Genomic DNA, 25,496 nt, shown 5'->3' on the forward strand with positions numbered 1-25,496 from the left:
ATTCTGCCATGGTTAAAAGCACCTGATTGGATAAAAGCTTTCTGCTGCATCCAATCAAATTGTCCTCTGAGGTTGCAGATTCAAACCAAGCTTTTAAGTCAGCTTTACGTTTAAAAGGTTGTCTAGTATGTGGCTCTCCACTCGTACAGTTTATTGTCTCTCTTGTGTTATGAAAGTGAAAATTTCTGTACATATATTTCAGTAAGTACACGTATATACAACTACAGGTATGAAAAAAAAGTTTCCCTGTCATTTTTTTTTTAACCAATGGAAACATGTTTTTTAAACAGGTGACATATGAGATGGCATGGTTACATCCAAGTCTTGTTAAGCTGTAATATGGAGTGTGTCGGGTATTAAAAACTCGTGGCCAGACGTGGTTCTGTCCTGTTTCCCCCGCCCACAAACTTCATCACTGTTGTAGTTCTTACAAGTGAAATATTCATGGGCAGAGTCATTATGCCCCATCAAATAATTAAACAAATTAAACAAAACGTGATCAGAATCTGGATAGTGAACTCAAATCGATCTGGCCAGGTCAGTGCTGAGATTTCATTCTAGTTTGTGGTTTTTGAGTTTTAATTTATAATTTTTTAATTTCTTGTGATCTTTATATAACGGTAATTGAAAATGTCGGCCTTTTATTCATTTTGATTTCAGACATGTCAGATGTTTTCCTATATTCTTGTCGAAAACCATAATAACTTATCTGGTTTTTGGTGTTGCCATGATATATAGTTGAAATACTGTCAGCAATTCATTAATTCCTTCACCGTATGTATATATATGTAATATATGTATGTATCCTTGGGGTTTAACGTCGTACTTAACAATTGTTCACTCATATGATGACCACAGCTTATTAGGTGTGCCTGTGTTGTGTCTTCTCGTGGCAGGGTGAGTCCATGCTGCCAAAGTGCTGCCGCACTGAAATATCGTGCCGAAGACACCACCCAGTCACGTTATAATGACACCAGGCCAACCAGTCATGTTTCCTTGCCCTAGCCTCTTAGTGCTGAGTGCCAAGCGAGGCAGCACCAAGTACTATTTTTAAAGCGAAATGCCTGTAAGAAATAACCATGTAAACTGTGAGCGTGGCTGGCTCAGATGGATTAAATATCATTTTTAAAGTCTTTGGTATGCATTCATTGCAGTTTATCCTGTATTCACACAGGTTGCTGTCAGATTTCAGTCAGCATGTACAGGTCAGCAACACTTTGTTTAACCTGGTGAGCTAACTCCTCACAGTGCCAAAATCAATAACCACATATACACAAGAAAATGAAGTAAACCAGTAAATATTCAATAAGCATCTGTATAAAAATGTATTTATCTTCCTGTATCATGGGTGACTACATATAATACATCATCTTATACAGTGAGAAAGCCCAAATGACAGTAAGGTGCATCATTCTCTTCTGTGACGTTGCAGCGCGAGTGAACTTCGTATATACATTTTATGAGCGCACATACTCTGATAACTGTTCACATCTTTGGGCCATATGGATACAGGTGGGAAGGAGTTTTATGAATTCCCCATAGCGTTCACATGTACCTACTTCATGAATCAAACGAAGAATCAGAAGACAGAATATTACAACCAACATCAAAAATTTTGGAATTCATTTACATCATTTGAGCCTAGAACAAACGGACAACATTTGCTGTCGAAAATCGGATTGTCAGATCCCGTCATCAACTGATATGGAATATTGGTTACCCGATCTGACAAGATCCAGACTGTCTGCAGACGAGCAAAAAAAAAACCTTGTACCTGGCTCATTTATGTCTGGATTTTTTGTTGCCCAAAATTAAAAAGCTGAATCTTTGGATCAAGCATCCCAGAAATTTCAAGGATTTTTTTGTTGTCTGGATCAAGAAATCTCTTTTTCGATGACAAATACTGTCCATGTGCGCTGGGCTTAATGTAACTGGCAATGAGGAAAGCTAGAAATTAAGCCAGGTACAGTGAAACATGGCCAGCTTTTTACAAAGATTGCAATAACCCTGTGGAGAAAAACATCTACTGATTAAAACGTTTAAACCATGAGGACATGTGAAGAAAAACAAGTATTGCACAGGTACAGGTGAGCAGCACAAGAACCAGGAGGTCCCAGGTTCAATCCCCACTAAGGTCAGGCATATGACTTTACAAAACCAGGCAATCTTTGTCCGCGCACCTCAACACCTGTAAGTCGTGCTAGTGGTCATCTACATAGTGGCAATAGGGGCACCATATCGAGAAACTAATGCACTACCTCTACACCCCAGCAGATGAATGGTAGTGAAATGTTGAAAACCTCCAACAAATGTGCTAGTGGTGAGCTAGTGGTGAGCTAGTGGTGAGCTAGAGGAATGCCATTTAACCCTCAGTGAGACTGATGTTGTAAATCAGTATACAACTGAGACTGACCACATCTATTACAGCTCAAATATCTTTACCTCTTATATACAAGTACAAACAATATACACAAATAAAAAAAATAGTTTTAAGCTTTGAAGAATTAACCAAATATACCTGCATACAAACTGTACATACAACTGTGCAGTTCGAAATAAGAATATGAGAAAACACAATTTCACCGGATATTCAGTAATGTCAGCGAAAGACACGGATCGCAATGGCACTGGACATACATGTGGTTCTACCAGTCAGTGGTTCTACCAGTCAGTGGTTCCACTATAGGCCTGTCAGAAGAACATACTGTTGACAAATCTGAGTAAAAATGACAAATACAAATTGTGGCCGCAGTGAACCAAAAATGGAAATGCAGCCTGTAAGCTTAGTGGAAGCGTTTAATTGGGGAGGACAATCAAGGGCTATCATTAAGTCATGTAAGTGAAATGGTGTTCAAACATGAAGTGCTGTATAGACATATGTCCTGTCCAAAGTAAATGGACCTAAAGGAGTGAGTGAGCGCTTGGGGTCTAACGTCGTGCTTGACAATTTTTCAGTCATATGACGAGGAAGGAGTCCTAAGAGTGTATGTAACATGCCTCCTTGTTGCAGGACGGATTTCCACCACTCTTTTTTCTAGTGCTGCTTCACTGAGATGACTTATCGATGGCAAGTAAGCTGCCCCGCCCGAGCCATTACACTGATACGGGTCATTCAGTCATTGCACTACCCCCTGAATGCTGAACGCCAAGCAAAGGCAGTTACAACCTCCTCTTTTATAAGCGCTTAGGTGTGACACAACCCAGGATTGACCCTGGATCTATCACCCCTGAAGCGGACACTCTACCAACTGTACAATCAGGGCCGGTAGACCGGAAGAACAATTTAGACATACAACACTACAGTTATTATTATGTTTTACAGTTAATAGTATAGAGGTGAAAGAAAAATTGACCACAGTTATTTTTCAATTTCGAGGCATATCAGAGTCATCAAGTCGGTCATCCAGAACACTGAAAAATCTTTTCTTAATTTTACCTTGAGCTTTTTAACACTGTGGGAATTGTAACCCTGCCATCAAAAGGATATTTTCCCTAATTTACATGCTTTTCACAGCACACAAAAAATTCTAAAAAAAAAAAGTAAAATAGTTTTGGGGATGGTCTTGCCTAACAATTTGAATGGTACCTATATGTTCTCGGTCTCATCAATTATCCTGACTTTAACATACATGTAGTGTAGGTGAGACCTGACAATATCAGCTGTTGTATGCACTTGAGATGTATAACAGTTCCCGTCTTGGGAATGTGTAGCTGGGTAGGTGAAACTGCAGCGAATCTTCAATACCCTATTTCTTCAACTTTTCCACATGTTTAAGAGCAACTTTAAAGGCAATTTATCCACCTCTGATTATGTGTTTTGATTTTGACCCATTTATGTTTGCTCTGTTCAACAAACATCAAGGTATCTCAACAAAGATACTGTACCTTTTCATTGAGAGAAATGTTAATAAAATAATGCTTAAAACAACACGTACTGAACATGCGAAAAGGTTGAAGACATATGGCACATTTATAAACAATATTTTGTTTGAGAACATTGATTGTCTCTTGTTTTCCTGAGCTAACTTTTTTACGGCTCATGATCTCATAATGTAGATAGGTCTGTCAGTCTCTACTGAATCCACTGGCCAATCAGCTTAGATATGTTTTCCCGGGCGGTGACCAGCTGTTTTGGGTCGTCAGAGGAATCCGGGTACATGTTAGCACAATGTGCTGTCCCTGAAAATATGCATAATACATGTAACTATATACGAACATTACATAATACTCCTTAGTCATAAGACAGAGGGGTAAGTGGGAAGGTCTGGCAGCAACCTGTGGACGGTCGCGAGTTTCCCCCGGTTTCCTCCTACCATAACGCTGGCCGCCTTCGTATAAGTGAAATATTCTTGCGTATGGTGTAAAACACCAATCAAATAAATAAATAAATAAATAAGACAGAGTGGGGAGATGGGGGGATGGGGGGGAGATGGGGGGATGGGGGGGGGGGGGAGATGGGGGGATGGGGGGGAGATGGGGGTGGGGTGGGTACAGGCAATATACTCGGGATAAAAGCTTGGAGAAATATACACTGTATCTTCCTTTCCTTCCTTTTTCTGTTATTTTTTTTCAAACAATTTTCAGCTTTACTTCAATATACAACCGAACCCGTATAACAGCTCAGCGCAGCTTTTAACGAAATACTTTTGGCTTGATCTTTCTATACATGATTAGTCAACTTTCTATGTCAGGCAACACGACATGACGCACACAAAATCTCTACATGTATGTGAAGGCCTACAGCTAAAAACACTGATTAACTTATTTAAATACACAAAATCCTAATACTGCCAAAAAATAAATAATAAATGCAATATTGAAGAGTGAAGGTTGAATACTATAAACATTAACTGTTCAAGTGAGAAAAATAATAACAGATGATGCAAAGTGATAATGCTAGTTGACTGCAAAGTTGATATTGCTGCAACTGCAATTTTGGACCCATCTCAGGCTGCTTGTTATGTTTGTATAGTAAACCCTGTGAGTGGGGGCACTGTTCACATTACTGGCCAATGTCAATTGATTCATTTATCTTACTTATTCAATGCTCCTACTTCAGGTTGCTTGTCATGTTTGTATAGTAAACCCTGTGAGTGGGGGCACTGTTCACATTACTGGCCAATGCTATTTGATTCATTTATCTTACTTATTCAATTGCTCCTACTTCAGGTTGCTGGTTATGTTTGTATAGTAAAACCAGTGAGTGGGGGCACTGTTCACATTAATGGCCAATGTCAATTGATTCATTTATCTTACTTATTCAATTGCTCCTACTTCAGGTTGCTTGTTATGTTTGTATAGTAAAACCAGTGAGTGGGGGCACTGTTCACATTACTGGCCAATGTCATTTGATTCATTTATCTTACTTATTCAAATTCTCCTACTTCAGGATGCTTGTAATGTTTGTATAGTAAACCCTGTGAGTGGGGGCACTGTTCACATTACTGGCCAATGTCATTTGATTCATTTATCTTACTTATTCACTTGCTCCTACTTCATGTTGCCGGTTATGTTTGTATAGTAAAACCAGTGAGTGGGGGCACTGTTCACATTACTGGCCAATGTCATTTGATTCATTTATCTTACTTATTCACTTGCTCCTACTTCAGGTTGCTTGTTATGTTTGTATAGTAAACCCTGTGAGTGGGGGCACTGTTCACATTACTGCCCAATGTCATTTGATTTATTTATCTTACTTATTCACTTGCTCCTACTTCAGGTTGCTTGTTATGTTTGTATAGTAAACCCTGTGAGTGGGGGCACTGTTCACATTACTGGCCAATGTCATTTGATTCATTTATCTTACTTATTCACTTGCTCCTACTTCAGGTTGCTTGTCATGTTTGTATAGTAAAACCAGTGAGTGAGGACACTGTTCACATTACTGGCCAATGTCATTTGATTCATTTATCTTACTTATTCACTTGCTCCTACTTCAGGTTGCTTGTTATGTTTGTATAGTAAACCCTGTGAGTGGGGGCACTGTTCACATTACTGCCCAATGTCATTTGATTTATTTATCTTACTTATTCACTTGCTCCTACTTCAGGTTGCTTGTTATGTTTGTATAGTAAACCCTGTGAGTGGGGGCACTGTTCACATTACTGCCCAATGTCATTTGATTTATTTATCTTACTTATTCACTTGCTCCTACTTCAGGTTGCTTGTTATGTTTGTATAGTAAACCCTGTGAGTGGGGGCACTGTTCACATTACTGGCCAATGTCATTTGATTCATTTATCTTACTTATTCAATTGCTCCTACTTCAGGTTGCTTGTTATGTTTGTATAGTAAAACCGGTGAGTGAGGACACTGTTCACATTACTGGCCAATGTCAGTTGATTCATTTATCTTAATTATTCACTTGCTCCTACTTCAAGTTGCTGGTTATGTTTGTATAGTAAAACCAGTGAGTGGGGGCACTGTTCACATTACTGGCCAATGTCAGTTGATTCATTTATCTTAATTATTCACTTGCTCCTACTTCAGGTTGCTGGTTATGTTTGTATAGTAAAACCAGTGAGTGGGGGTACTGTTCACATTACTGGCCAATGTCAGTTGATTCATTTATCTTACTTATTCACTTGCTCCTACTTCATGTTGCCGGTTATGTTTGTATAGTAAAACCAGTGAGTGGGGGCACTGTTCACATTACTGGCCAATGTCATTTGATTTATTTATCTTACTTATTCACTTGCTCCTACTTCAGGTTGCTGGTTATGTTTGTATAGTAAAACCAGTGAGTGGGGGCACTGTTCACATTACTGGCCAATGTCATTTGATTCATTTATCTTACTTATTCACTTGCTCCTACTTCAGGTTGCTTGTTATGTTTGTATAGTAAACCCTGTGAGTGGGGGCACTGTTCACATTACTGCCCAATGTCATTTGATTTATTTATCTTACTTATTCACTTGCTCCTACTTCAGGTTGCTTGTTATGTTTGTATAGTAAACCCTGTGAGTGGGGGCACTGTTCACATTACTGGCCAATGTCATTTGATTTATTTATCTTACTTATTCACTTGCTCCTACTTCAGGTTGCTTGTCATGTTTGTATAGTAAAACCAGTGAGTGAGGACACTGTTCACATTACTGGCCAATGTCATTTGATTCATTTATCTTACTTATTCAATTGCTCCTACTTCAGGTTGCTTGTTATGTTTGTATAGTAAAACCAGTGAGTGAGGACACTGTTCACATTACTGGCCAATGTCAGTTGATTCATTTATCTTAATTATTCACTTGCTCCTACTTCAGGTTGCTGGTTATGTTTGTATAGTAAAACCAGTGAGTGGGGGTACTGTTCACATTACTGGCCAATGTCAGTTGATTCATTTATCTTAATTATTCACTTGCTCCTACTTCAGGTTGCTGGTTATGTTTGTATAGTAAAACCAGTGAGTGGGGGCACTGTTCACATTACTGGCCAATGTCATTTGATTCATTTATCTTACTTATTCACTTGCTCCTTTTTCAGGTTGCTGGTTATGTTTGTATAGTAAAACCAGTGAGTGGGGGAACTGTTCACATTACTGGCCAATGTCATTTGATTCATTTATCTTACTTATTCACTTGCTCCTACTTCAGGTTGCTTGTTATGTTTGTATAGTAAAACCAGTGAGTGGGGGCACTGTTCACATTACTGGCCAATGTCATTTGATTCATTTATCTTAATTATTCACTTGCTCCTACTTCAGGTTGCTGGTTATGTTTGTATAGTAAAACCAGTGAGTGGGGGCACTATTCACATTACTGGCCAATGTCATTTGATTCATTTATCTTACTTATTCACTTGCTCCTACTTCAGGTTGCTTGTTATGTTTGTATAGTAAACCCTGTGAGTGTGGGTACTGTTCACATTACTGGCCAATGTCAGTTGATTCATTTATCTTACTTATTCACTTGCTCCTACTTCAGGTTGCTTGTTATGTTTGTATAGCAAACCCTGTGAGTGTGGGTACTGTTCACATTACTGGCCAATGTCAATTGATTCATTTATCTTACTTATTCAATTGCTCCTACTTCAGGTTGCTTGTTATGTTTGTATAGTAAACCCTGTGAGTGGGGGCACTGTTCACATTACTGGCCAATGTCATTTGATTCATTTATCTTACTTATTCAATTGCTCCTACTTCAGGTTGCTTGTTATGTTTGTATAGTAAAACCAATGAGTGGGGGAACTGTTCACATTACTGGCCAATGTCAATTGATTCATTTATCTTACTTATTCACTTGCTCCTACTTCAGGTTGCTTGTTATGTTTGTATAGTAAACCCTGTGAGTGGGGGCACTGTTCATATTACTGGCCAATGTCATTTGATTCATTTATCTTACTTATTCACTTGCTCCTACTTCAGGTTGCTGGTTATGTTTGTATAGTAAAACCAGTGAGTGGGGGCACTGTTCACATTACTGGCCAATGTCATTTGATTCATTTATCTTACTTATTCAATTGGTCCTACTTCAGGTTGCTTGTTATGTTTGTATAGCAAACCCTGTGAGTGGGGGCACCGTTCACATTACTGGCCAATGTCATTTGATTCATTTATCTTACTTATTCACTTGCTCCTACTTCAGGTTGCTTGTTATGTTTGTATAGTAAACCCTGTGAGTGGGGGCACTGTTCATATTACTGGCCAATGTCATTTGATTCATTTATCTTACTTATTCACTTGCTCCTACTTCAGGTTGCTTGTTATGTTTGTATAGTAAACCCTGTGAGTGGGGGCACTGTTCATATTACTGGCCAATGTCATTTGATTCATTTATCTTACTTATTCACTTGCTCCTACTTCAGGTTGCTGGTTATGTTTGTATAGTAAAACCATTGGGTGGGGGCACTGTTCACATTACTGGCCAATGTCATTTGATTCATTTGTCTTACTTATTCACTTGCTCCTACTTCAGGTTGCTGGTTATGTTTGTATAGTAAACCCTGTGAGTGGGGGAACTGTTCACATTACTGGCCAATGTCATTTGATTCATTTATCTTACTTATTCACTTGCTCCTACTTCAGGTTGCTGGTTATGTTTGTATAGTAAAACCATTGAGTGGGGACACTGTTCACATTACTGGCCAATGTCATTTGATTCATTTATCTTACTTATTCACTTGCTCCTACTTCAGGTTGCTTGTTATGTTTGTATAGTAAACCCTGTGAGTGGGGGCACTGTTCACATTACTGCCCAATGTCATTTGATTTATTTATCTTACTTATTCAAATGCTCCTACTTCAGGTTGCTGGTTATGTTTGTATAGTAAAACCATTGGGTGGGGGCACTGTTCACATTACTGGCCAATGTCATTTGATTCATTTATCTTACTTATTCAAATGCTCCTACTTCAGGTTGCTTGTTATATTTGTATAGCAAACCCTGTGAGTGGGGGCACTGTTCACATTACTGGCCAATGTCATTTGATTCATTTGTCTTACTTATTCAAATGCTCCTACTTCAGGTTGCTTGTTATGTTTGTATAGTAAAACCAGTGAGTGGGGGCACTGTTCACATTACTGGCCAATGTCATTTGATTCATTTATCTTACTTATTCACTTGCTCCTACTTCAGGTTGCTGGTTATGTTTGTATAGTAAAACCATTGAGTGGGGACACTGTTCACATTACTGGCCAATGTCATTTGATTCATTTATCTTACTTATTCAAATGCTCCTACTTCAGGTTGCTTGTTATGTTTGTATAGTAAACCCTGTGAGTGGGGGCACTGTTCACATTACTGGCCAATGTCATTTGATTCATTTATCTTACTTATTCACTTGCTCCTACTTCAGGTTTCTGGTTATGTTTGTATAGTAAAACCATTGAGTGGGGACACTGTTCACATTACTGGCCAATGTCATTTGATTCATTTATCTTACTTATTCACTTGCTCCTACTTCAGGTTGCTGGTTATGTTTGTATAGTAAAACCAGTGAGTGGGGGCACTGTTCACATTACTGCCCAATGTCATTTGATTTATTTATCTTACTTATTCACTTGCTCCTACTTCAGGTTGCTTGTTATGTTTGTATAGTAAACCCTGTGAGTGGGGGCACTGTTCACATTACTGGCCAATGTCATTTGATTCATTTATCTTACTTATTCACTTGCTCCTACTTCAGGTTGCTGGTTATGTTTGTATAGTAAAACCATTGAGTGGGGACACTGTTCACATTACTGGCCAATGTCATTTGATTCATTTATCTTACTTATTCACTTGCTCCTACTTCAGGTTGCTTGTTATGTTTGTATAGCAAACCCTGTGAGTGGGGGCACTGTTCACATTACTGGCCAATGTCATTTGATTCATTTATCTTACTTATTCAATTGCTCCTACTTCAGGTTGCTGGTTATGTTTGTATAGCAAACCCTGTGAGTGGGGGGCACTGTTCACATTACTGGCCAATGTCATTTGATTCATTTATCTTACTTATTCACTTCCTCTTTTATGCCGTACCCTAATTCTTCAACCTTTTTGCATGTGATAGAGCAACTCATGGTCATTCAGTGCAATTCATGGTCATTTTTAATCTGATTTTGGAGACAAAACTACATTGGTTGGACTGGCCAGTTTTAAAACTTCACAAAAAGTATAATTTTATCAATGTACACAGAAAAATACTTTCCGTATACATGTGAAAATACATGTGAAAAGGTTGAAGTATTACAGTACTCAGGTAGAAGGAAACTGGGCAGAGCCTGGGGGAAACCCATGACCAACAGCAGGTTGCTGACAGGCCTTCCCATGTACGGCTGAAGAGGTAGCTATGATTATTTCCGTTTGTCAACATAGACATGTATTGGATTAGAGCACAGTACTGGTATTCAGGAATAGTTAACACATGAATAAAAGAGTTGGGTTTGGCCACTAGCGATGTATACCATGTACACTGACAGAGACCAGAATTCAGGCAAAACTGGCACTATCTGACAAATCTCCTGTCCTTAGATTGTGAGTCTAAGGGAGCTAAATTCGAAAAGGCTTGATACCAAAGAGACCACTATAAACCACCGACCTTTGGTGAGTTACTTATGAACTCTCCCACAAGTGGCAAATGTCATACCCTGGAAGGCAAGTGGTCGGTAATGAACTTCATTTACCACCACATGAAAATTCCATGTCCGCGAATAGTAATGAACCCATGACCTGGTGATTCAAAGGTACGTCTTAATTACCTTTAATAAAGATGGCCTGACTGCCCTCTGTAAAGCCTAAGGCATGCCAGGGATCCACAGCTCCATTGATGTACACAATGTTAGTCAAGTTCAACAGCCTTCCTCCGTAGTTCATATTTGTCGCCTGGATACCAGCACTGAGAAATTCTTTGTTGAACTTGGGTCCAAAAATGTCTGTACATTGATTGATGAAGAAACTGGTGAGATAAAGAGAAAAAAATTTATTTTTATAATCAGATAAATTATGCATTGAATTTATCGATTAAAATACGTTTTGTTTTAATAACCGCAGATAAAGAAAGCTACAGTAATTTTAATCTAAGCTGAACATTAATGAAGACTGATTTTACCAACTGACGGTGTTAAACATCGTACTCAAGAATTTTTCACTGTAATAAATGACACTGGTCAGATTAATATATGGAATCAACCGGAGTATCCGGAGTATCCGAAGTGTCCGGAGTATCCGTAGTGTCTGGAGAAAACCACAGCCCTTCACCCAGGTCCCATGGCAACCACGTGACCAATAGTCACAGTCGAATCAGGGGAGGCAACCTCACTGGTTACCTGCCTGACAACTGCAGAAAGCCAGAATTTAACCATCTGACACAGTCATTAATGCGCTGAAAACAGATATTTATGATTTTAGCCACTGTTAATTACTTGTTTCTCTGCGTATGGTCAGGGTTTCCCCTGGGCTGTGCCCGGTTTTCACCCACCATAATGCTGGCAGCTGTCGAATAAGTGAAATATTCTTGAGTACGGCGTAAAACACCAATCAAATAAATAAGTAAATAAATTACTTGTTTCTCGGCACAATTTTCTCAAAATCAAAGAGGCTCTGCGTGATAATTTTCGAAATGATTTCTTATCTAAAATAATAATAGTATGGTTTTGTAAACTGGACAGATAAAAAAACACAAAGTTTTATTTTTCATATTTTTTTCAAAACGATAGAAACAGCCACAAAAATATAAATGACGGAGGGTTAGTATCAGAAACTAACAATTAATTATCTATGGCCTTTGTCTGTTAAAAGAGCTAGTATGACAGAAAATAAACATCGAAAAGAAACTTTCTGAACTTACTCTTGTGTGAAATGTTTGCCAAATGGTTGTGGATTCCCAGTATCAGAGCTCTGAAAGAAGCCAAATTCTGTGCAGGTCTGGTATGTCCACTGTCTGCCTGCTCGCATGAAATGTAAAAGTACATGTATGTTTGAGGGGACAGACAAAAACCCCGGGGACAAACCCCTGCTGGACACATTCCCCCTCCACCAGTATTATGTGTATATGGTAAATGACATACGCTGCTTGCTCGTTTCAGAAAACTTGAAACACTCTCCTTGAAGTGATGTTTCACATTTCAATACTTGTTTGCAATAAATAAAAGCCCTTCTTTACTCGTTCAATCTCCATGTATTCTAACCTTTTTGGATGACATCGGAAAGAGCTATATATCTCTCAACGGTATACAAAATTGCTCGATCTCCATTCCAGGCTTATCTTAAAACTAAAGAAGTTTTCAACAAGTTGTCAATTGTTCCTATCCCAGAAATAAAATTTACATGCTGTAGCCTAACACCTCTAGAGAAAATCGTTGATTCCAAATACTTGCAGCAGTGATGGTTTTAACCTCAGAGAACAAAGGGAGCAAAACTTGTGAGTGTGAATGTTGAAACACATGAAGTCAACATTCATTTTTCACGATTTTGGGGAGTAACGTATAAATTTTAATTTGTGGAGTTAATATAGAATTGTTCCAATTTAATGTTAAAATCACTGATTCATTTTACTTATCATATACATCTATGTAGAGCATATAAAATAGAAAAAAAATACACAATAACCTATAAAAATACATTTTAATATTTTATTCCTTTTAAGAGTATTCAAAAATAATATTTTTCTTGTGAACTATGATATGATTTGGTTTTTTACATTTCTAAATAATCAAGATTTTCAAATACATTTGTTGAACACAAAAAATTGCATAAGATGTCTATAAAGCAACTCAAAATGCATACCTTACGGCAGGCGCGAGTTAATACCGTGAATCATAGCAAGCTATAACCTGTATGCCATGCTGAAATACTTCAATGAAATAAACAGAGTATAGCGGTAGAATAAACTTATACTTGCTTGACGAAAAGCAATAAAAGTCGATAATAATATTAGAGACATCAAAGACAGTCATTTTTGGTGATACTATTTTGAAAACTTATGCGAGGAAAGCTGTTGAACAGGGGTGACAGACTGGGATACATTCTGATGACAAGTTTTTAGATGGAAAACAAAGTCACACCACATGAATTCCCGTCAAAAAATGCTTAACATCATGTTTGTTAGACCGTCGTATATGTTTTGTAGATTAATTAAGACAATGGGGCTATTGTCCACCTTGGCTTTTGTCCGCCTTGGTTTTTGCCCACCTTGGCTTTTGTCCACTTTGGCTTTTGTCCACTCTGACTTTTGTCCGCTAGAGCTTTTGTCCTGGAGTCATATATTTGGTTGCTAAGCAACCATGGAATGTCAAAGTGGAAAGTACTTGCCAAAAATGTAATACTAAAACCATTTGTCTGCCAAATGAATATCTGTTATCCTGGACAAAAATTTTACATCAAGAAGCAAAACTTTATGTAAAACAGAACTTTGTCTAAGAAATCTTATTCAAGGGACTCTTCAAGGTCCTGATATGATGAAATGATGACATCATACATTAGTGGGAAAAGCCCAGACAGGAAGACGGGATACTCACTCTAAATTCGTAAAGTTTGATGATGTAAGGTATGTCATCAGTTTGTGATGTCATGACTGATTAAATGAAACTTTGTGTCATGACATGAAATGTTTTTCTCATGACATGAAATGTTTTTCTCATGAAATGAAAAATTTGTCCTCGATGAAATTTTGTTCCGGACAATTATTTTTGATTTTGGGTTAATTAATATCTGTTTCAGCTAGCAATGCAATATTTTGGAAGAGTAACTGCATAAAAACCAAATTGTAAAAGACACACCAATGAACAGGCCCAATTTAATATCCCTTCGCTTTTCTCGCAAGCACAGGATTAAAAAACATTTAAAACAATATACAGTTGGGTTACTATTTAAAGTGGCCGTGAGTGGGAAGGTCTGACAGCACCCTGCGGATGGTCGTGGGTTTCCCCAGGCTCTACCAGGTTTCCTCCCACCATAATGCTGGCCGCCGTCGTATAAGTGAAATATTCTTGAGCACGGTGTAAAACACCAATCAAATAAACAAAATCAAATAAATACTATTTCAAGTGACCTCATATTAACATATGTTAAATCCTGCATTGCATATCCTGGCTGTTCTACCTACCTCCCTCTGATGCGCTGCTGTTCCAGTCTGTCCTCTGCAGATCAGAGATCATTTTCTTGTAGCTGACATCCACACATTTCTGTTCGTAGGTTTCCATGATCAGACTGTTGACGGCTGCATATCTCTGCAACACGTCAGCAACACTACTGTTGCACATGATGTCGCACAGAGTTGTTATAGTGATGTTTGTGCCTACAGCACCCTGCAAAAGAAAAATTATCATACATGTACTTCAACATTTTTCCAGGGCCACAGGGCCTAGTCATTGACACGCTAGCCCTGCAAAGTGACCCTGGAGTCTCTCACCAATACTGTGAGTTCAAGTCCAGTTCATGCTGGCTTTATCTCCAATCATATATGAGAAGGTCTGCCAGTAACCTACAGATGGTCGTGAGTTTCAACTAGGCCCTGCTCAGGTTTTTTCCCCCCATAATGTTGGCTACAGTTGCATAAGTGAAATATTCCTGAGTACTGCATAACAATCCAATCATATAAATTCAAAAACTACATCTTTCCATTTTGTCACTGACACTCTGTATGACAATAAATCATATTCTATTTGGCCACCAACTCTTTTCCATCTTTTTTCACGTTCTCTAATTCTTAGTAAAAGCCCTGCCTTGAGAATCTTTTAATAAAATATAAATTTTCTTCTTAAACAAATAAAAAGAATCTCCATTTGCTAAAAATCTGACTATACATCACCTTTTTTTAACCATTAAATCTGTGACAGTTTACCTCAAAAGCCCTGTTATCCCGATTATATTGAACTACGTCCTCAAAGTTTCCGGCTAGGGTGGAGAAAAGATTGGACACATCATTGTCCGTCACAATATCGTCACACAACCTGAAATGTACATGAACAAACATTTATTTATATATTTGTCTACTTGTTACGTTTTACATTGGTCTTTTTAAATAAGTAAATTTTTATTAACTACGCTAAATAACCTAAAATTTCACCCACAAAAGTGCATTTTTAGAGCGCAAATAAATGTTACAACATGTTATTTTTGGAGCTGAAACTTACAATTTTCCAGTAGAATATCATCTCATGTTGCAAACAAACCTCAAAACACCTTTCTAAAATCAACAGTCTGAGAACTCTTAAAATCAAGAAAAATAGGCAAGTTACTCACACAAGTTATGGTCATATAGGGTAGTTATTTTACTAGTCTTTCTTATTTATTTATTTATTTATTTATTTATTGGATTGGTGTTTTACGTCGTACTCAAGAATGTTTCACTTATACGACAGCAGCCAGCATTATGGTGGGAGTAAACCAGGCAGAGAATGAGGGAAACCCACAACCATCCGCAGGATGATTAGTCTGCCTTACAGGATTACTAAGGAAACTGGGAAACCACTGTGCATCAACTTTTACCTCAGAAATTTCATCCTATATTAGAATTAATTTTTTTTTTTTTTTTCTCTTTGGTGTTTTATTGATTTAGGCTGTTGGTTAACGTCATACTTAAGAGTTTTTCATTTATTTGATGACGGTCAATTTTATGGGTTGAGCAAACCAGTGTGCCTGGGGTAAACCACCAGCCTTTGGCAAGTTACTGATGAAGATTTGCACATACGACTACTGTTTCTTCAACACACATTACACCGCACAAACGACGACATGTTTATACTAAGCCTTTGAGCACCAATCCTAATTAACCATTCACTGTTCCTAAAAAAGTCATAAAAAAAAAACCCATGCATGTGAAACAAGAACAACATTTGTTGCAAGAAAAGTTTGAAAAAGGCTGCAAACATGTCAAAGAACCAAGTGTTAACCATATTCACGCCTAGGTAAAAAATATTCACTGAAGTTTAATGACTTCAAATATACCAGAAAACATTAATCTTACTTGAAAACTGTTTTCAGCTTGCTACGTCCCTGGCTGGAATTCACCATAGATTCCACCATCTTGGTTGCCTTGGCGATGTTTGCTGTGCACTCCTTGCCTTGAGCAGACATGGTTTCCAGCGAGTTCACAACAACATCAACATATTCTGAGGGAGATAAGATGGGAAAGTTGATCACAGTAGATGGCACACACATAACAACTAATTAGACATTTATCAGTATGAATTTGACTGAGAACTTTAATCTCTTTGAGTTCTAGTAAATTCTAGTATCAAAACACCATACACTAGTTCCAAAGTTTCCAATGTATTTAATTATCTAATTTGATTAGAAGCAGATTAAAACCAACAAACTCTGGGTTTCACATCCGTGCCTTCTGCACAAGTTTATTTATTTATTTATTTATTTGATTGGTCTTATACGACGGCAGCCAGCATTATGGTGGGAGGAAACCAGGCAGAGCCTGGGGCAAACCCACGGCCATCCGCACGTTGATGGAAGACCTTCCCACATATGGCCGGAGAGGAAGCCAGCATGAGCTGGACTTGAACTCACAGCCCTTCATCACAAACATGACTACACTAAAGAGCTCCAGTCCGAAGGTAGATAACACTTCAGATATTTCAGATGCAGTTTTTAATTACCTTTCCACTGGTGCTTTAATACCTTACTTTTTTTATATTTTCATCCTTTAATTCACAATGAAATCACCACAATGAACATAGGTAAATATATGTAGCAACAAAACTATGAAAACAGACCAAAATGTAAACCACACTGACTGACCTGTGAAGTCTATGAGAGCTGTGAGAGGGGCGGAGGAAGAGACAGCCCCATGGAAGAGGTGGGGGTACTTAAGGCGCGCCCAGGCTGACAGAGATCCTGTAACAATCCCATACACCACAGTGGGTCAGAATTATTCGGCAACCCATGGACAACAAGGTACTTTATCAATGTGACAAAGGTAGACCCGTCTTCCACTGCCTTATAATAATGCTGTTTGATGGCATGCTCAAATATACAATAATGAACAAAAAAGACTGCAAAGTGATTAAATTACAGAACTACATATATATATATATATATACTGGACTTAAGAAAATTACAATACTGTAAAAAGCGCTATAATACCATCCAAGGGAGCTAACTGTGTTGTGAAGTAGGAATCTGCTCCCAAATAGTAGAGCAATATGATGACAGTACAGACACATTACTGTAGCATACTCTGTTACTGTATACATCTTTATTTTGTAAATCTTTTATATTGTATTCCCATATAAACCAAGATTCTGCTTGTAGACTAAACATAGGGATGCTTAGTCTACAAGCAGAATCCTGGTTTATATCAAAGAGGCTTAAGTTTCTTGCATTGATTTTATGTTATTGTCTATTAAATGTGATGGCAACACAGCATTTTGAGTAATTCAGTTTCAGTGACTAATAAATCATGAATAACAAGCCACATCACAGCATTTGTCTTACTCTGCTTCAACCCTGGTGCTAAGGTGTGTGTAATTTGCTACTGTTTAAGCATTTTCATGAACAGTTAGAATAGAACCCTAAGGTAAACTGTCAAGAGGCTTTACTAGTATTTCACTGGTTACGTGTGACCCATTGACAACTATAACACTCTTGCTGATATGGTTTTACCCTCTCTTCTGTCTTACATTACTGAAACAGGGAGCAGACAAGGTGACAGTATATACATTTATTTACTCAAATAGTGTGTGTAGACATGATAAAAGCAAGCATATAACTAAAAATAGTGTGTAGATGGCAACGGCTTAATATGCATTTATGCACAAAATGCAGACTTGGATGCTGTGTTGGTGAAAGATACGTGGTCTTCAACCAATGTAAGGCCTCGCAAATGTCCCCCACATGCACCCACTGACTGCTTCCAGTCCCCAAGCCCTACAAACAAAGACAGTGTCAGAATCTACAAACTCCCGGAATTTGCCAGGATTGAACCTGCACTTTGGGTGCCTTGTTGTGGGACATGGGTGAATCTTACATGCAACAATAAGCCTCAATCAGTTCCCTAGTTGTTGACACAATGTCATGCGATATGTGCAGACATAATGACAATTGATCCCTCACCAGGATAAGAGCCTCCGAACAGTATCCATGGTCGATCATTGGACACCGAGTATTTTTTCGAAGCAAACACCTGAAAGGAAGCGAGATCCGCCAGGGCCTGCTCACTGCTGAGGTGTTGGATATTGTCATCACTGAGATCTCTGTAAATAGATAATTATTGAAAATAAAACCTGCGTACGAAGGCAGGAAAAAAAACTTGAAAGGACCAATTTTAGAGAACAACAACAGAAACTTACTGCGTAGGATGACTTTCACCATAGTAACGGTGTTCCAGCAAAAAGCAGATAGCCTTGTACTTTGCTGCATATTTCATCCACTGTCCGTCCACCATCCAGATGGGATTGGCTGTTCCTTCCCCTCCAATATTCAGGAACACCGGCCCAGAGTCGGAGGAAAACGTGTTGTTCACCCAGTACCTCTGTCACCAACAATACAAACCAAGTGTCACTAAGTAGTTTTGGTTTAACATTAATCATACCTCCATCAACAGCATTACCAAGTATTTGCTGCCAGTTAACTATTTTGATTTATGTCAAAGTGTTGATCCCCCTGTCAGTACATGTATATCTCCTGAAGCTATGCGTAGCCCTGTCTCCTCAGGTTTGGTTTTTGTCAATTTATGTGTCTATGCATAACTAAGCAAAGGCCTGCAAATAACATTTTGCAACACGGCTGACAAATTCCAAAAGCTAATCAATCCAACATTGTTCAGTTATTGAACTACCAATACCTTAATTGCAAATATGCAAACTCTGATTCAAGATGAACAACCAAGAGCATTACAATGCAAATTAAAATCAAAAATGTTTTACAATATTTCAATGGCCTCTGAGTTTTAGTTTCATCCGGTATGACTAAAAGCCGACGAATAGCAGTGGATCGCTTGACTTTGTGAACTAATAAAATGGGCGCTGTTCGATGGGATTTTTCTTTGCAAATTCTTGCAGTGCATCATTGAAAGTCAGGGTGAACATTTATGGCACTTCCAGCCAATGCCAAATTGAAAGTCGGGAGCCTTTACATGTGCATAAAGATACAGAATTTCATGTGACACGCTTTCATACACATTTTTACAGTAATAAGTGAAAATAGAATGAAATTGGGCATTTAGAAGAGCTGTCTTATCCCATCTTGTCTTCTCTGCCCCTTGGTTTAGAGATATGGACAAGAGTATGCAGAGTCAAAGATGACAAACTATTCTAGGGGTCATATATTCTTACCACTGTTTGTCTTTATTTTACAGTCATAAGTGTAATGATTATTGTTTTACTGTTATTATTTTTTGGTGAAATTTGCATGGTCAATCGATTGATACTTCTATTTCAATTATGCCCCTTTCTTTTCTGCACAAATCAGGAAACACACAATGCTTTACACTACATTGCACCCTCATGGCGAATTAGCCCTGAAAGAATCCAACTCTTTTGCTTATATTTAGCTAGTGTCGTTGGAGCCTCAACGTTAACAGTATTAATTTCGTCCTCAACCAAGGTCTAAGATGATTCTCTTTGTTAATGAACAAGTCTCATGCAAATAAAAGACACCAACATAAAGACCCTATTCGCTTTAGAATAGATTTATTATAGCCATGAAGGCTTCCATAGCACATGCTCCTCGGCCATGGCTGCCATCTTCCCACTCCTCCTCTATGAAGCAGGCGCATAGGCGCCTACATGTAACTGCTACATGTAACGTGGCGGCCATGGCCCAGGAGAATGTACCATGGAAGCCTTCATGGCTTTAATAAATCTATTATAAAGCGAGTAGGGACATATGCTGGCGGCGCGGTGGGTGCGGAAAAGAGGTCTTTAGGTTGGTGTCTTTTTTTTTTTTTTTTTTTTTTTCGAAGGTACTTGTTCGATAACGAAGAGAATCGGCATGGACCTTCGTTGAGTACGAAATTAATCCTGCCAGCGTCGAGACTCCACCGACATTAGGCCAATATAAGACAAGGAGTCTTTCGGGGCTAATGGCGAATCAGAGTTCGATGATACACAACTACTGGTACCTGTTTCCACGTACGAGTGTCGGCGTCATTGAAGTGGTCAAGTCTCTGCTCAACAGTCAACGCCTCTGGCAGTTTTGCGCCACTAAGATGGAGAGGAGCCTTTAACATGCCTCCTACAGGCCGACCTCGGAAGAAAGAAGGGATTCCGTACGCAACATTTTGAAAAATTACACATGCCAGAACAGCAACCAAGTACACCCTCTCGTTGCACTCCGCCATTTTGGACAGCGCACGCTTGTCATGTGACTGTCACATGAGGTATCAGCTGTAGGCCTTCTGCTATGCACAGCCCACAGTAGCTACACTTAAAAAAATCCGTTCATTTTAATCAGTTGTCTGAGTGTTGCTAGAATGTATCCTGTCATATTCATCATAGCATCTTGTTAGTCTAATAGAATCTTTGTGTTGAATCAATAGATTATGGGTTACATTTAACGGAATAATCTGCTGGAGACGCAGAACACACAGGTGAGGAGCGGGCAGCGACATTCTAGCATGTCACCGAGACAACTGTTTTCTATTAAAATTAACAGGTAAATTTTTTTGATTGTACATGCTACCTGATTCAACCAATCGCTCAGGTGCAATGTACTAAACTTGAGAACCTCTTTGAAACAAAACGCCCTTATAGTAAATCTACGGAAATAGCTATACTACATTTTGGCTTCGTACAGCAGGCTACATTTTACCGCCTACAACTTGTACGCTACAATAAATCATACAGGCCTACTTGTACAAGGCAAATCATTTTACAGTTGGCCCAGGTATGTAAAGCCTACCTGGGCCGTCCGACTGATTGATGGGATGATCAATTGAACATTAAAAGGTCGAAATAACCGGATAGCAGGGTCAGATTTTCTTTGATCTCCATGGTCAAAGTAACCATTAATATTTATTCATTTATTTGAATGGTGTTTTACGCCTGTCCAAACAACTCATACAATTTTGTTTATAATGTTTGTAATGACCCTATTTTGGTCACCAAAGAAAATGCGGCCACAGAAAATGCGACCTTGTTAGTTTTGGTTGCTTCGACCAAAAGTAATGATTACTTTGACCCTATTCTGGCGACCACTTAATATGCGACCATAATGTTTCTGTTCGTTTTGACCAATCTTATAATGGGAACTTTGGCCCTGTTCTGGGGACAAAAGAAAATCTTACCCTAAGATATCTGTTCATTTCGACCCTGAAAATGTTTGATCTCCTCATTATTTCGTCTGACTTGTCTGTACCAAAACGTGTTTGGTCGGATTGGCCAGATCCTTCCAACAGTGCATAGGCATTATGACATGGGTCAGGTTTATCGGTGACTGTGGCTTTAAGTCAGGGGGTTTATGAGACATCATAAATGTATCACATCTTAATTTGGAGCATATAAATTTGTCGGCTTTCCATTAGTGTGTGTCATTTATATATTTCCTTTCTTATAGGCCTTTCATAGCCTAGTGATTAGCCCGCTAGTGCACCCTAAGTAATCACACCAACTGCTAGCTTCCTCTCCGGTCGTACGTAGAAAAGCCTGTCAGAAACCTGCGGATATTTGTGGGTTTCCCCTGGGCTCTCCCCGACTTCCTGCGGCCATATAATGCTGGCAGCTGTTGTTCAAGTGACATATTCTTTAGTACGACGTAAAACTCCATGCAGTCAAATAAATAAATAAATAAATTTAATGTTTTCTTCATTTTCCTTTAAATCAGGGTGTTCGCCAAGTGATCTGAGGAAGTGCATCGGTTTCCTTCAAGCACCACGGTTTCTTCCACCGATGTAGGCTGCCTATATGTAGGGCACCTGATCGACGTCATATATACCGCTATAGCAAAAATTCTTCAGAGTTGATTTTCTTCAGGGAAATTCCAAAATTACAAACGAATTTCAAGCCATTCACAGTTTTGCTGTGATGTCACAGCTGCTCTGAACCAATCACCAGCACACCCTTTAGTCACGTGACCAGAGTATTGGCGATGAAAACAAAGAGAATTTAACCCATTTGCGATGGGCAGAGAAGATTTTAGCATAAGAAATAAGAAATATAACTTGTAGGTAAGAAATTCTTTCTGAAAAAGCACAGAATGCATCTAGCCTTCAGATATGATAATTTCAATGTCCTGTATTAATTTAAACTCAAAAATCAGCATTTCTTCCATTTAGCGCCATGTTATTTATCACCTTCTGCCCCTTTCCAGGAACCCGAGTGCTCGAAACTATATGAACGTAAGCATTCTGCTCACTTAAAACATAGTTGGATGATTTCTGCTGACGAAAAGGAGACGGACACTATGCATAGACCCATTTCGATCTCGTCTAGTTCAAGGCAATTGACATAGTGCGGTATATATATAGATCATAACATCTACATACATTTTCCCAAAATATATCATGGTGTATAAGTACAGTTATATACATAATGTATGTATTATACATTCGACATGATCTGGTTTATCGGGCTACGCGGCGTGCAACATGCAGGACTACACGTTTCTTATAAAGAGATGCAATCTGCGTGCATGATGTATGCGATTTCAATACTGATTTCACTCATTCGCCTAGATCATATCTTGGGTTTTTCCAACATCGCTGAAAACCGTTGACCACTTCTCCTTGCATGATTCCGGCCTAATTTCACACTTTAAATACCTTCTCACTTCTTTGGTGGTTTGTGCTGTACGTCGTTTGGGAATTGGCCTTGCGATTATTGACCTGCAAAGCCCTTATTGGTTGACGGCTGGCATACAAATGCCTGTTTCGACGCACAGATGGACAACATTCCCTATATAGTTATATATACCTGCGAGTCCATCAGTTAAGGCCCCACAATACGATTCATGCCTTTTCTTATTTAAATTTTTGGAACATTTTTTATTGTTCTTTTGTTAACACCCGCTTAGCGATCTCTAAAGGTGATTGCAATATTGGGAATCCAAATGATGCGTAAACTGTCTTCAAATATAAGGCACTGGTTAGCGTGCCAGCGCGGCGCAATGACACAGTTGCGTCTCACCAATGTGATCGCTGTGAGTTCGAGTCCAGCTCATGGTGGCTTCCTCTCCGGTCGCACGTGGAAAGGTGGTCTGTTAGCAGCCTATGGATGGTCGTGGGTTTACCTTAGCTCTGTCCGGTTCCTTTCCACCATGATACTACTGGCCGCCGTCGGATTTAAATATTCTGGAGAACATTGTAAAATACAAATCAAACAAATATAAGGCCACCCATATAAACGGCCAACAAACGAGCCTCATTACAACGTATATATAAGCTTAACTCGATCTTGTGTACATCGATGAAGTATTTCAATTAGCGTTCATCCACGAGCCACACCCCTCTCTTATTATACATGTATCCATGCAGGCAGTTTGTGTGAACGTTTTCGCAAATCTGAATTGCAAATTAGTGCGTGTGCTTTTACGATGACAAGTTATGTTTCATGATCTAAGTTCGAATGAATTCGTTCGTCCATTTTCAAGTAAAGATGTGGTCATTTTTGGTTGTGTTTTAGACCTGAACATTATTCCGGACTTTTATTCAAAACGGTTCATGTATAAAGGTTATATAATGAACTGAAATTTTGTCCGTTGATTCATCATAACAGTTAAGTTATACAGACCAAGTCTGTTAAATTTGTTCATTTTCAAACAACTTATTTATGGCCGTCTTTGTCACGGGCTTTGGCAGCTTTCCGAATTTAGAGTTGTATGAACATCAACACAACTTCTTTGCAGTTTTGTAGATTTGTAACAAAATGATGGCAGCCATTACTTGGCACGTGCATGCATGTAGGCTATGTAGTTTCAATGTGGTAGGTCGTATTTTTTCGTCCTGATTCGTTCGCTTTTACACTTTTTTTGGACAGTTTTGGGGAATTTGGGGTTTAACGTCGTAGATGTCTAAATGTTGGCCTGTAGCTGTTTTTGTCAGGTTTACATATTTATGGATGAGATGCATTGACAAGATTTTAAATGTTTAAGTTGCAAATTGGCCACATTGACCTGGAACATCCATGTTGGTTTGGGTTGACGGCTGGTATACGCATGTTTATTTCGAAGCACAGATTGAGGACTGGCTGTAGGAAATCTTCATTCAAAACTCCGACTACTAATGGGAATATGGCCGTGGCAAAATGTGTACTGGCACAGAGAACCTGTAAATTCTAAGGAAAAAGTGTTGCCGTGGGAAGTTAATTCACTGTATATGTAGCGCTGGGAAAGCTTCGTAAAACAGTCCCAATACAGCTCGTGAAGATATTCACCCCATGGAGAATGAGTGAGTGCTTGGGGTTTAACGTCGTACTTAACAAATTTTTTAGTCGTATGACGACGAAGGAATCCTTAAATGCATGTAATGTGCCTCCTTGTTGCAGGACGGATTGCAGAACCGCTCATTCATCTAGTGCTGCTTCATTGAGACGACATACCGAAGGCAAGTAAGCCGCCCCGAACGAGCCATTATACTGATACAAGTCAGCCAGTCGTTGTACTATCCCCTTCATGCTGAACGCCAAGCGAGAAAGCTGCAACCTCCTCTTTTAAAGCCTTAGATGTGACTCGACCCAGGATTGACCCTGGTTCTACCGCTCCAGGCACCGCATGGAGAATACTCATAATTGTATATATATATATATATATATATATATATATATATATATATAGGATGGCGATGCTATCAGTTTTTTTTTTTTTTTCAGAAACAGTTGTAGGCAACTATCTAATGGGGGAGTGGTGTATTCCTGCATAAGACACTCTGATGGGGGGAAGCTGTATATCATGTCCTCCTGCAACAGCTAACTCACGATTTAGCACTGATACACAACTGTGATTGGCACACTGATTTAGTGCATTCGCCAAGAGCTTGCCATGTGTCTTTACATCATTGAAAATTGCCGACTGCTCCTCTTCGTACAAATCCGACCTAATTTCTTACTTATAGTTAGCTGTCTGGTGGCTTGTGTTGAACTGTAGTATAATAAATTAATCAATAGTCAACAAGATAAAAAAAAAACTGGCTGATGATGA

The 25,496-nt window shown here is 38.8% G+C and overlaps 1 protein-coding gene across 1 annotated transcript; it reads right to left on the reverse strand.

The window, feature by feature from the left end:
• Window positions 1–1,315: 1,315 nt before the first annotated feature.
• Window positions 1,316–20,687, reverse strand: LOC135479149 (putative serine protease K12H4.7). Its single transcript, XM_064758909.1, has 10 exons — window positions 20,488–20,687; window positions 18,716–18,897; window positions 18,480–18,619; window positions 17,166–17,261; window positions 16,381–16,525; window positions 15,256–15,364; window positions 14,518–14,719; window positions 12,262–12,358; window positions 11,174–11,370; window positions 1,316–4,179 (listed from the first exon to the last, which is right to left on the reverse strand). The coding sequence occupies exons 1-10, from the start codon at window positions 20,593–20,595 to the stop codon at window positions 4,073–4,075; spliced, it is 1,383 nt and encodes a 460-aa protein (XP_064614979.1). The 5' UTR covers window positions 20,596–20,687; the 3' UTR covers window positions 1,316–4,072.
• Window positions 20,688–25,496: the final 4,809 nt, after the last annotated feature.

The sequence above is a fragment of the Liolophura sinensis genome, chromosome 12 (genome assembly GCF_032854445.1).
Source record: "Liolophura sinensis isolate JHLJ2023 chromosome 12, CUHK_Ljap_v2, whole genome shotgun sequence".
Classification (NCBI taxonomy): Eukaryota; Metazoa; Mollusca; class Polyplacophora; order Chitonida; family Chitonidae; genus Liolophura; species Liolophura sinensis.

Bases quoted from the DNA above. Each gene is read 5' to 3' on its own strand.
- LOC135479149 (XM_064758909.1), bottom strand. From the start codon at position 20,595: ATGTTAAAGGCTCCTCTCCATCTTAGTGGCGCAAAACTGCCAGAGGCG. The intron at 15,365-16,380 runs GTAAGATTAATG...TGTACATTTCAG, and splicing joins AAGCTGAAAACAGTTTTCAA to GTTGTGTGACGATATTGTGA. The intron at 12,359-14,517 runs GTAGGTAGAACA...TCATGCGAGCAG, and splicing joins CAGCAGCGCATCAGAGGGAG to GCAGACAGTGGACATACCAG.